Genomic DNA, 12,597 nt, shown 5'->3' on the forward strand with positions numbered 1-12,597 from the left:
TGGCAAATTGCCCTTAGGTGTGAGTGCATGTGCATGTATGTCTGTCTGCCCTGCGATGGACTGGCGACCTGTCCAGGGTGTATCCTGCCTTCTGTCCGATGACAGCTGGGATAGGCTCCAGCACCCCCTACGACCCTGAGTGAGAAGCAGCTTAGAAGGTTTGTGTATGTGTTGTCAGAAGAAACAAAATTTTTGCTGTTTTTCAGTATACGACATAATTTGAAAATACCTGTTGTCCTTTACATTTTACGGAAATTTCATGACAAATGAACCAGAAGAAGTGGCCCAAAATTACTTGGAAAAAAGTCTGGTTCCATCGACTTACATTAAAAGTACAGTAGGTCTATTCCTTCTACGGTAAAGTTAGCAATTTGGAGATGCAAGTGTTTGTTCTGGTAACAATATAAACGCCATATAAAACCCAGGAGGACCATGTCATGAACAAGCAGTCCGATACGCAGCCATTCAGTCCAGCGTATTTTGCATTGTGCTTAAGTTCCAGTATCATGATCTGATGTTGCTCAGGGAGATGTCCTTTGAGCTTTGCTCCTCATGATTGGACTTGCATGTGATAGACCAAAACCACAGAACCATCAAGACACCTGGAAGATAAATTGACCCAAATCATGCTTCGTCTGTTCCTTTTAACATGAGGAAACATCAGATGACAGCTTGTGCCTTGAAGACTAAAGGAATGGAAACAAATCTACAACAGCAAAGTAACATTTTTCGCTGATCTATACAAGTGATAAAGCACATTGCGTATCTAAAAGCAGTAGCAGCAGCCAATGCAGTTTGCACAATACCAGTTAGAGCTTATAAGCTATATTTTCTGGGTTAGCCTCATAGCTCCAGTGCAGAACTAAGAAAGCAAACTTTAGACATCAAATAGGATCTGGATAAGTTATGTTTGAGGTAAAGGGAAATTTTTAAAAAATTGTCTTTAATCAGGCCAGCATTCGAATGTTTTGGAAAAATCCTTTAAGAATATGAGGAAAAAATTTTCACTGAATTTTTGCTTTAAGAACAAGTTTATTCCACTCACCTTGAAAGGCATTAAGTATTGTGAAGATGTAAATTCCTGGTAGGCTAATGGCTCCCTTTGTGGTGAATGCTAGCCCCCAGGGGAGCCCCAAAACACAACTGAGCCCCAGCAAGTTGGCCCAGTCTTTCCAAAATCTTCTTACTTTTCTCCCAGCCTGCACAGTCCGTAGTCTCAGCTGCCGCATCTTCACCACTGTCACTGCTAGGATAGCTATATTGAAGAGCAGCACCAGCCCCAGGTAACCATTTACTGTTATGTACCTCACAGCTGCAGTGGGAATCCAGCAGCTACAAATTGAGGAAGCAATATGGACATTAGTAGAGAAAAGGCAGAGATTGGAAGAGATAAGAAACAAAGAATATTTTGAAACAAGTGGTATATGCTTACAGGCTGGTGATATTGCTGGTGTTCTCTGTTAGGGTGTACTTGCCATATGAACCACCTACTCCACAAATCATCACAGTAATTGTAGGAACTCCTATGGTAAAAGGCAAATCAATTCAATGTCTAAACATGCAGTTGTTCTTTATGTTATGATTCCATAATCTTGCCATCCCAACTAAGCTGGCTGGTTGTCACTTATGACAAGAAAACTGAAAACATAACACATGACATGACAGAGAAGCCTAGACAGAGTCATGCCTCATTATGTAGAGACAAGTGGAATTACATTACTAGTTGTCAGTTTATAAGATGTACCACCTTTACACAAATTGTTCATTCAAACAAGTAATACATCATGTAACAGCACTGTGCAGTACAAATCAGGCAGACCGGCATCAGTTAGGGCAGGATTAGGCAAAATGAGTGAAATTTGTGACCTGGGCATAATCATGAATCTTGATTTCAAGAATGTCATCCTAGAACACTCCACATATTCTGCTTTGTCTTAAATGAGCTACATTTTACCCTCAAGTTATTTCAGTGTAGGGAAATTGGGGGGATGCAGTTCACAGGACAAGTTGCCCCTAACCCCATTATTTTCTCTTCTGATCAAATGATGGGGCCAAATCTAATCTCTAAGTGTAGTTTTGTGTCAAGAAAAGTATTCAAGAAAAATGGGGGGTTGCGAAGAGTCTACCAAGTTCTGCCTTCATGGTACAGTTCATCCATACTCGTCTGGATGCTACCATGTTACAAGGTACCTGTGCTATTGTGCTGGAACATGATAGCACAGTACACATTCAGGGGCAATAATTCTTAGGGTCATTTGATCTAAATTCTTACCTTAAATTGTACAAAAAATTATCGGGGTTGTGAAGAGAGATATACATACTAAAAAGGTAAGGTGCAATGTCCTAAGTGGCCACCAGAGGTAGATACAGAGTCACTACCTAGGAGTAATTTATGCTAGACACTATTACACATGTCCTTCTCTGAAGCCTTGACTTGTTATTCTGGCACTTCCTGTGACTCATCTCAGGCCAGGAATTTTTAAAACTGTGTAGACCAGAGATGTTCTAAAATAAGCTTAGTGCTGTATCTATCTTTCAAAGCAAGCCTGGCTTAAAAACCTCAATCCTGACCCAGTGGTTAGTCTTTAAAATTTTAGAAGCTTAGATTTGATCCCCACTCTGGGAGGACTGCACTGCAATGTAAGAGACCAAAGTTCAAACCCTCCCCTGGAGCACCTAACACATCGTGGCCATCATAGGCCACATCATGGGACACGCCGGGTTGTATTTAGTTTAAATATAAAAAATGTTTGTCATGCTTCTGGTTAGGTGTAGCTAGGCACTGTGTCCTCAGTTGGTCTGTGACTTTTATTTTATTACAAGGGCTTTGTGGGGCAGGGTATAGTGGTGGGTTTTTAAATAAAGCTATAGTTAGCATAGCAGAGGACTGTAATGTGTTTTCCCTTGGCTGCATGTGATTTTTGTGAGTTAAACCAACAAAGCAGAGTTATGGACCATGATCTTGTTTCCACTGACTGCAATGGGAGTGAGCACGAGGATGAGAGGACGTGTTGGATGGGTCCTGTTACAAGGGGAGGCAGAACAGCTAGAGGACTGTTTACTCTTGTTTACTCTGTGTTTACTCTGCACCCCAGAGGCTGCACAGAGAAACCTGCTGAGCTTTCGGCCACACTGGAGCACAGTCAAAGCCCCCTCACCCACACAGAGATTCCCACCTAGCTCCCCAGAGCCAGAGTGCAGTGAAAGCCCCCCAGCAGCTTCGGGATCACCTTGCCATCCTTCTGTGGTCCAGCAGGATCGTAACATGCTCAGGGCCACAATGGTCAGCCCAGAGGTCTTTTGCCTGTCCAAGCTATTGTCCCAAAAAAACCCTGCCAGCAGTGACAAAGCACCAACAAAACCCCTCAGCAGTTTTGGACTCCCAATGAAGTCTCTCAGGAACCCAGGAGGACCATGTCACCCTGATGGCTGCAGGGAGTGGGCCAAAAGCAGAAAGACACTACCTCCTGGATCCAGGTGCCCTTTTTCTCTTAGCTGCATTAGATTTCTGTGAGTTTAGACAGTAAGACTGAGTTCAGGGCCATAACCTTGTCTCTACCCAGTTTTCTGAGAGCTCCTTATGCCATAATACTTTTGGTTTTGTGAGGAGAAAAAAAAGTTTGTGTTTTTTCTTTTTGAAGTGAAAATGTAAAGTTAAACTTTTAGGGCAAGAAGTCCCAACAAGGGGCAAAATAACCCAAAATGGCGTTTAAAGTGTTTCTCTTTATATGTTACTTGTATTACCTCACCAGGCTTCTTACACCAGGAGGATTTTGCCCCAAACTACTTTTGGCCAATATCCATGCCAAAACTGTCATACCATGTAGAGATTTCTTAATTCCTCAGAGAGTTTGATGATGGTAGACCATATTTTCAACAACTTACCCCAGCCTAACAGGCTTAGTTTGAGTGTGTATCTCCTGACATAGATGTTGAAGACCTGCACCAATAGAAGATACAGATGGAAGCCTTCAATAGCTGTCCAGGTTAACGTGCCCAACAGGGCCCAGTGCAATAAGAGTCCCAGGGATAGGCAAGCTGCCCCCTCAGCTTTGGACCAAAAGGAACTAGCCAAGAAGAAGAAGTGCAGGAGGAACAGTGAGCCTGTCAGCTGCATGTGAATGATGACCGAGTGATCTGCCTTTACCTGCCTGTGGAGAGAGTGGCCATACATTGTGCTGCAGTTAGAATGGAAACAGATGCCTTTAAAAGTTTGAAAAATTTCATTTGTCTATCATTAACAGTGCTGATAAGCTGATGTACATACAAAGCAAGATTGTCTATGGTTAGCAGTGTTGACAGTGGTCCAACAGTGCAAGGATTTGAGTCTGTCGGAAACCAAAGCCAAACTCTATGGTATATTTTGCATGCTGTAGCAATGACCATTGATACATGATTCCATTGTTCATGCATTTTCTTTTAAACATCGCTCACACTGTGTCCTTTGTGCATTGTGTTATAGAGTCTTGTGGTGAAGCATCAGTTTCTAATCATGAAGTGGATCATTTGGGATAGAAAGTAGGCTACTTTTCTACTTGTTAAGATGGTAAGCTAAACGTTAGTGAAACTATTACTTGTACTGGGTAAATTATTTTGCTAGTGTTGTGTTTCTGAATTATGTGTCCACCAACAGGGCTCAGTGCAGAGTATGGTGAACCTCCAGCAGCACTCAACTCTGCTTTGAGTAACCTGGAATTGACTGATTAGTTGGCACTGTAAGCTAGATACTAGCTACTATCTATAGTGACTATATTTAAGGAAGTGCTTGATTATTAGATGAGTGGAGAAGATGTGTTCAGGGGAATAGTTGAAACTGCGTGATAAATTGTAGTATCCAATAAGACACAGCTAAGGAAATGGCATGTAAGTGTATGTGTGACCGTCACGGCCATATGAGTTGATTGGACATCTCCTCCCAAAACCATGAGCATTAATATGGGGTTGCCCTGTCTTTGTGTCTATTACAGCCTCCACTCTTCTGCTAAGGCTTTCCACAAGAATTTTGATAGTCCATGTTAGATTTTGTACCTAGTTCAGTGAGGTTGAGGTCAGGGCTGTATTTAGGTCACTGGAGTTCCTCCACACCAAACTCAACAAACAATGCCTTCATACCCCTCGCTTTGTGCACAGGGGTAACTGGAACAGGTAAGAGTCTTCCCTAAACTGTTGCCACAAAGTTGGAAGCATATAGTATGGGTTGTGTGTCCACATACTTTTGGGTGTATTTTAAGAGCTGTCTCACCTGTGGCATAGAGACAGCATGAGGGCGATGAGTGTGAATACCACAGAAAGGCATGACCCAATGTATGTGATATACTCAAGACGATGAATATTAACAGGATCTGGCGCATCAGGACTCTGTTAGGGAACAACATTGTGAACAAGAGTTATATCAAGAATCAGGAATGATGGAAAGAATCAAAATGTAAGATTGCGAAAATGGAAAAAAAATCTGTTTTGGTGTAAAAAAAAACACAAAAGGAGTTCTGCCAGTTTATTGGATGAAAAAAATATTTTTATGATAATGATGGAAATATGAAAAATAGAAATCGAAACAGAAAAATCATGCTAAATATGAAAAGTTTAGCAAAAGTGAAATAAAATGAAAAAAAAAGGCTTGAGAGCCTTTAGGGCCCCAGAATTGAGAGAGCTATCAATCTGTCCAGCCTTTTTCCTCCCAAAAAGAACTGAGTCCTGTGTCTTCTCCAAAACCACATGCCCCCCTCCCTCTCTCTAATTTTTTAACCCCCACCAGACAAGCCCTCATTACCATCATCTATTTGTGCATAGGTTTTGTGTGTCTTATATATATATATATATATATATATACACACACACATATATATATATATATATATAATGTGTGTGTGTGTGTCTGTGTGTCCTGATGTCTTGAGCCCAACAGCCTTGAACATTGCACAGATAAACTCTAGGCACAAAAGAACATCTACGCAATGGCACATTTTAAAATAACTCCTGTAATGATTATATTTCTGATTCTTTTTAATTAACCATTAAATAACATATAGCTGAAAGGGCAAGAACCCCAGATCCCTTACAAAGTGCTCTTTAGAAAGTTAGTGTTTGACCATCATAGTCTGTTTGGAAGCCAGAACTTACAACAAGCACTGCAAAGAAACTGAGGTGATTGCATTCACAGACAATGTCTGTGTTGTTGTGGATGGTGTTACAGCCGTCTGTGCTCCAACTACCTAAACGTACAGAAACAAACATGAAACAGGAAATCAATGTATGTCTTTTTTACTTCTGCCTAATTTATGTGCAGTTATATGTCTTGCTACTGTAACACTGCAAGAGACCCACAGCTTGTTGTAATGTTCTCATTACCAGCTTCTTGCAACAAGAAATGATTCTTTCAAAAATTTCAGTTGAAAAAGTTAAAAGTTTGGTTCAGGACCTTGCTCGCTATTGTGTGACATCTTCCAGAAGACACATTTTCTGCTCTCATTCTGAAACAAATGAATGTTTTTTGGAAAAACACAACTTAAAGCAAATTACTTCAATTCTGAACTTATCAAAATTATACATTGTATTAACTGGTGTATTAGGCTGCTCAGTAGTTACGTACATTTCAAAGGGGGTTCTACCTAATAAGTGACATAAGCAGCTGCTGAGGGCCCTATGGCCCTGTACCATTGAAAAAAAACGAAGAGAAAAAGCTTAAAGATAATGGTATGTTTTGTTTTTCTGGTGTTAATGCTATATTATTTGTTTTGGCTTGCAGTCAGACAGCAGGAAGAGTTCAGTTTGGGTTCTGTCTAACGAAGTAGGTTTGACTTCGACTTATGGGATTACAATGAGCATGTTAATCAGTATATATTCACAAAAGGGCATCTATGCAATTTGACACATGACTTTGAGGATCATATGAAAAACAGCAATGTTGCTGTCTCATGAAAAAAAATCGCTTTACACGCTCCCCAGAAATCAAGTCATTTTGGCTAAATCTCACTGATCACCTTTCACTACACTACCTTTCTCTCTTCTCATGACAAAGATTATCAGCTGCGCCTAAATATCTGTGAGCCTTCTTAAAACTTGTGTGACTGTGCAGTTGAGAAGCTTATTAGCCTTCAGCTGCGCAGTGCTTTCTGCAGCTCATTGGCTGTCCATCTGTATTGGGATATTTTTGAAATTGTGAAAATGGCACTCTTGTTCACTGGAAATGGGGGTTTTTGAAAACAAATTTTCATTTTTTGTGGTGATTTGAGAGCCATTTTTACTATATAATTGATTGGGCTTTACTTTTTCACTACACCACAGAATTGGGGCTTTGGACATTTGTATTTTATTTGAATGCTTGCAAAATGAATTGCAACCTATGATATTGCAGGTAATTTGGTGTAACTTGCACAAATGCCCAAATATACAGGATTGACTACACAGTTAAATTTTGTTTTATGATTGTTTTCTTTATATTTGTTAGTGTTAGCTTGTGGTCTCATTCATATAGTCGAAGCTTGATTTTTTTTTTTGTATTTATGATTTTCACAACTAAAATGTTATTCTTTATTTTTAGTGTCCCTAAAAATACTTTTAACAAGCAGCTCAACAGGCAGGGAGACTTTTTCTTTCTTTTCTTTAATACAGTTTTTACAACTAATTAAAAAAAAGGTTTAGTGTCATTCAGATAACAGAAATGAACTGAATACCTTTTATTATGATTATATAGTGATAATTAAATATTTTTAAAGGGTCAGTTGTATCACAAACTTAATTTCCAGCAGCTTAGTTACAGTGAATGGGTGATTTTGTTTCTTGCATTAACAGGAGAATTTCTTACCTGACTGACATTTACAAACTCTATCCTAACTGGATGAAAGAGGTTGTGGATGACCTGATCGCCAAGCCACACTCCTAAGACCTGCTCATGAGGAGATCCTTTGTCTGAAGTAGCCTGGGCCAAAATACATGTAGAGAACACCAGTGTGATTCAACTGTTTTTGCAGTCACTATAATTCAGAGCATCATGAACAATAGTTATTTGAAAAATCTAGTCTATTGCAGACCTCAAGCTGTAATGGGATTACTCATTACTTTTTAGAGAATGTGTTCTCACTTGTCATTATTTCTATTTTACTCTCTAAAGCACATGTGAATCTGTACTGAATAGAAAGGAAAAAGGGAATGCCCAATATTTATTTAAAAAGAGGCATCCAATCACAGTAAACATCATATAAAAGGCCTGTCACTACCTTCCTTTGAACAAGACACAGCCACTTATGCTTGAATAAAATTATTAATTGTGTATTGCTGTTTGAAAACCTGTAAACTAACCAGTAGAAACAATTCAAAACCTTGAAATAAAATCAAGCTTATAGAGCTGTTACTAAACGAAAGTCAAGTCTCGCCTCTTTAGGTGAGCTTCTCTGTTCTTAAATTTTATGCTAGTAGGATTAGATGCTTTGACAGATTAATTGTGGAGTTTATGCTGCTTCCTGTTCTCACAGTGTGCTGCTCATATTCACAATCTAAGTCAGCTTTTGCACGTAGTTCAAACACACATGCAAGTTACATATCGGCATGGATAATCTATATAGAGGAAATTTACGCTTTACATGTATTTAATTTTGTTCTCTCAGAGAGATACACTACATTGCTACAGGAAGAAGTAAACACTTTACTGTAACAGAGTGCCTTGCTCTGTAGTCTTTGGCTGTTTTTTTTTGTGAACATGTAGATTAATGTTTTTCATATTCATTTTTGCCGTAACAAAAATTAGTACATTGTATATATTATTATATATGTATTATATTAAAAACACACGCTACTGCAATACTATAGTTTATGTCATATATACTTACACTTTGAGCCAGCTTTACTAAATGAAGCACTAATTATTGATACTTTGTGTCACTGGGGGTGGGTAATTTAGTGGCTTATTTACTAAGAACTTTCATGCAAATGAACACAGGTGCCACTTCATAATTAACATATGAATACAAGTAGAGATTGTATGTAATTATACTGACTTTCTGTTTCAAAAACATGTTTGTTTGGTAGTTTGAACTGAACTGAGTTCTGTGCTCTGTTCCATTTTAAATTCATGTGAAACTATAAAACCCTTGTTTCATTTCATTTTACAGTTAATTTGAGGAACACATTTTCTAAACTGGCTTCATCAAACTGACCTTATCAGGGTAAAGGTAAAAGCAGTATAACTGTAGCACATGTATTTGAAGCTTAATGATTTGGTTGAGCTGTGTTGGGGACTAGTTTAAAGTAAAACTGTGGACTGTCTGTTAGGTTGGTGTTGAGAAACACTGCTGTAGAGCCAGGGTCCAGTCCTGGAGAGCCAGAGCACTGCAGATTGTAAGTGTGGGTTTAGTGTTATTAGTCTGTTTAACCACAGACACATCTGTAGTGGACTATGTTGGGAAATTGGAAGAGATTGAAAAGTCATGCACAAGTAAGCATTACAGCTCTGTACAGGTCTTTTAGCCCATGATTTGAATCAGGAATCTGCTACTAACCTCAAAAAGGCTGCTGTTGAGAACAGATACGATCAAGTACACTTCTTGATCACTGTCTGACAGTGTGCTTTTCAGGACAGCTTCTGAGGGAATATGGATTATGTGTCCATACACTGTGTCCACTCTCGCCTGTGAAAGCAACAAATTATACAAAATTCATTATGTATGCATGACTAACTGTGCTGCATTAGAGCTTGCAAGCGGGTATAAAAAGGGCCATAAGAGGCCCATGGTACGCGTTTCTCCCCACTCGTTTTATGTACTAGGTTTGAGTTGTGTTGTGTTCTATGTTCTTATTGTGTTGGGTGGTGTTTTTAGCAACTATAACTTTGTTTTTAGCTTAAAGAAAAAGCCTCTGGCTTTGAGTGACGTCTCTGTTTTAATTGTTTCTTTTAGTGGCTTTTCTGCCATGTTTGTATGAAAAAAGCATGTTTCAAGGTAAAAATATGGCCTCTCCTGACTTCTTCTGAGCGTTGCCACAATATTATCCTGCACTTTGCAGTGCTAGTAGGCTGTGTGCTGGGATGTTCATGTCTGGTTGCTAAATCCTGCAGATCAGGTTCCTGTTTTTGATTATTATCTGCTGGAGATCCATAGCAGGTCCGTCAAACCAAAATTTGAATTCAGATTCAAATGTAGAAAGGAATATTCAAATGTTAAATTCCCCGTGCAATTTCACTGCTGCCAGGACTTAGTAACTCTGTCTGCGGCTGCCAGATAAAATTTTAAAAAGTTAGTTTTAAAATGCGTAAATTTATTTGCTCTTTACCATCTCAGTCAGTTTGAACACAACAATGTTTATTGAACAAACGCTGATTGACACTGCTAGGCGGACGTGTTTTCATATGAGATAATGCTTAAACCATTGACACTTGTTCATGTAGTATGCTAATAATCATGAAATATTCTAAAAGTAGTGAGGTAAGCAGCTGATTTAGCTGCTTGACTAAGCACTACTACAGGTTTTTATATGCTACACACAGTATGGATATGTGTTCAGTTGCACAGCCAACCTGTTTTAGCTTATAATAATGACAGAATATTTTATGGCATATGGGTATTTTCATTCTGAAAGGCATGTCTGATTAGGCCCATATTTGTTTGAGGACCACATTGAGGTCCTCAACCCCCATGTTTAGAACCACTGACTTACAACACTGAGTTTTTGCGGATGTTGGTATTTATGCTGAGGACCTCCTTGTGGAATCACAGCATAAACTTAGAAATATGGCATATATTCAAATGTATCCCCCTATTTTCTTTGTGTTTGAAAAATAATATATTTAAATTTTGAATATATTCAAATATTTGACACAAAAACAAGGGAAAACTTATTAACTAATTTCATTTCTAATGCCTAGCTGAGAGCCTTAGTTGATAGTGTGCTGTGTGTCCACTCTGGCCTGTGAAAGCAATGAGTTAGTTTCAGGCTTAGGGAAATGAAAAGATTACTGCCATTTGCACATTGCAAAACACAGCTGACTCAAAAAGGTTAAGTGCCATGAAATTGCTGTAATGTAAACTTTCATCTGAAGATATAAAAACAGGAAATTAAAAAAAAGCAATGGCTTAATTGCATTCCTTTGAACTCTTTTTAAGTTGAAGCAGGACTAATGTGGAAAAGATACTCCTTGGAAGTCTGTCCATGAAAAGAAAAAGGAAAAATAGTCTTTTAAAATACTTGTCAGTGAAAAATATGGCAGTGTCTTATCTTAAATGGACTTAAGTACCAAGCTTTTGCTCAACAACTCGCATAATGACGTTTATAAAAGTTTTAACACACTGCTGCTGCAAAATTCTGGTTTAACCCTTTCAACACCCAGAAGCCAGCGGTGGGCCCAAAGTTTTATTACACACTTCTATAACCTTAGAAAACCTTTATACCCCTCTAGCTGGTGCCTGGCATGGGCTATGGTGACCTTAGGCTCATGTGCGGCTGCTCCAGAGGGTCCCAATCTGCTATGAATGCTTTTTCATAAAATTACAGTTGTGCATAACTCAACACGTATGATATGGATCCAATGGGTTCCATATCACGTAGTGTATTTGTTGCTTCATTCAGTTTTACAGCAAGTGTTTTTACAGTAAACAAGTGTTATTAATGCAAGGCACATGTGGTTGTGAATAAATATGGAAAATGCTCTTACCGCACTGGAGGAGTTTGCAGACCTCAAATAGAAATCTTTTTCAGAACCATCTAGTAAATGTTTGCCCTTTTTACAATGCCTCATCCTGTCTTCAACACACCTGTTCACAGATTGTCAGCATTAATGAATCATTGTCATTAGATGCTATTCTATATTCTTACTGACAAAGCAGTAGTAGAAGCTTGTAGAAGCTGTTTATGCAAACCTACAAAAAAAGAATAAACCCATACTGTCCAAAATGTCTTCACGGGTCACAGGGACATGGACATGAATCAGATGGTAAAGCTTAAAGCATTTTAAATACCCTCCAGGTCTACTAGACTATATGAATTGCTTTGTTGATGATTTAAGTTTAGAATTTTAATTTCATGAAGGGCAACACTTTACTTAGGTCATATACTTTGTAAAAATAAGTAGTATTACTTCAGGAAAAATGACAGTAGTGACCTTTTGTTTGATAAATATGAATGTTTGATGACATTAAAAATGCTGACTTTAGAAAAACACAAACTAATACATAGAAAATGGTCACCAGTTAGCCACAGCTTCAGTTCACTGCTGACATTTTTATTTATTTGTACAGTGTTTATGACCGAATCAATAACCATTAAAGAACTCATTATTAATCATTCATTACCCTGTATTATTGTCAAATCTTATTGGTAGTTGTAACCATGCTTTGTTATATAATCTGGTCATTTAACTATTCTGTATTTTAATTAAAATGACCAGTGGTGGGAATTCTGGCCTTTTTTCTCTTAGTGTTCGCTCTGCTGTAGTTTAACTCTGTGTAGCTGAGATCTCATAGCTTTATTAACTGTAATAGCAGCTACGGTGATTTGGCTGCTGCTGTGTAAACTTCCCAAAGTTTACAAAGAAATAAAATGATAAAACCCAAATCCATCCATCCATCCATCCATCCATCCATCCATCCATCCATCCATCCATCCATCCAT

At 38.5% G+C, this 12,597-nt stretch overlaps 1 protein-coding gene across 1 annotated transcript; it reads right to left on the reverse strand.

The window, feature by feature from the left end:
• Positions 1-240: 240 nt before the first annotated feature.
• LOC119261566 (adhesion G-protein coupled receptor G5-like) lies at positions 241-12,480 on the reverse strand. Its single transcript, XM_037530866.1, has 10 exons — positions 11,642-12,480; positions 9,495-9,623; positions 7,805-7,918; positions 6,419-6,470; positions 6,121-6,212; positions 5,243-5,358; positions 3,886-4,151; positions 1,433-1,523; positions 1,046-1,332; positions 241-602 (listed from the first exon to the last, which is right to left on the reverse strand). The coding sequence occupies exons 1-10, from the start codon at positions 11,723-11,725 to the stop codon at positions 505-507; spliced, it is 1,329 nt and encodes a 442-aa protein (XP_037386763.1). The 5' UTR covers positions 11,726-12,480; the 3' UTR covers positions 241-504.
• Positions 12,481-12,597: the final 117 nt, after the last annotated feature.

Source organism: Pygocentrus nattereri, chromosome 19 (genome assembly GCF_015220715.1).
Source record: "Pygocentrus nattereri isolate fPygNat1 chromosome 19, fPygNat1.pri, whole genome shotgun sequence".
Taxonomy (NCBI): domain Eukaryota; kingdom Metazoa; phylum Chordata; class Actinopteri; order Characiformes; family Serrasalmidae; genus Pygocentrus; species Pygocentrus nattereri.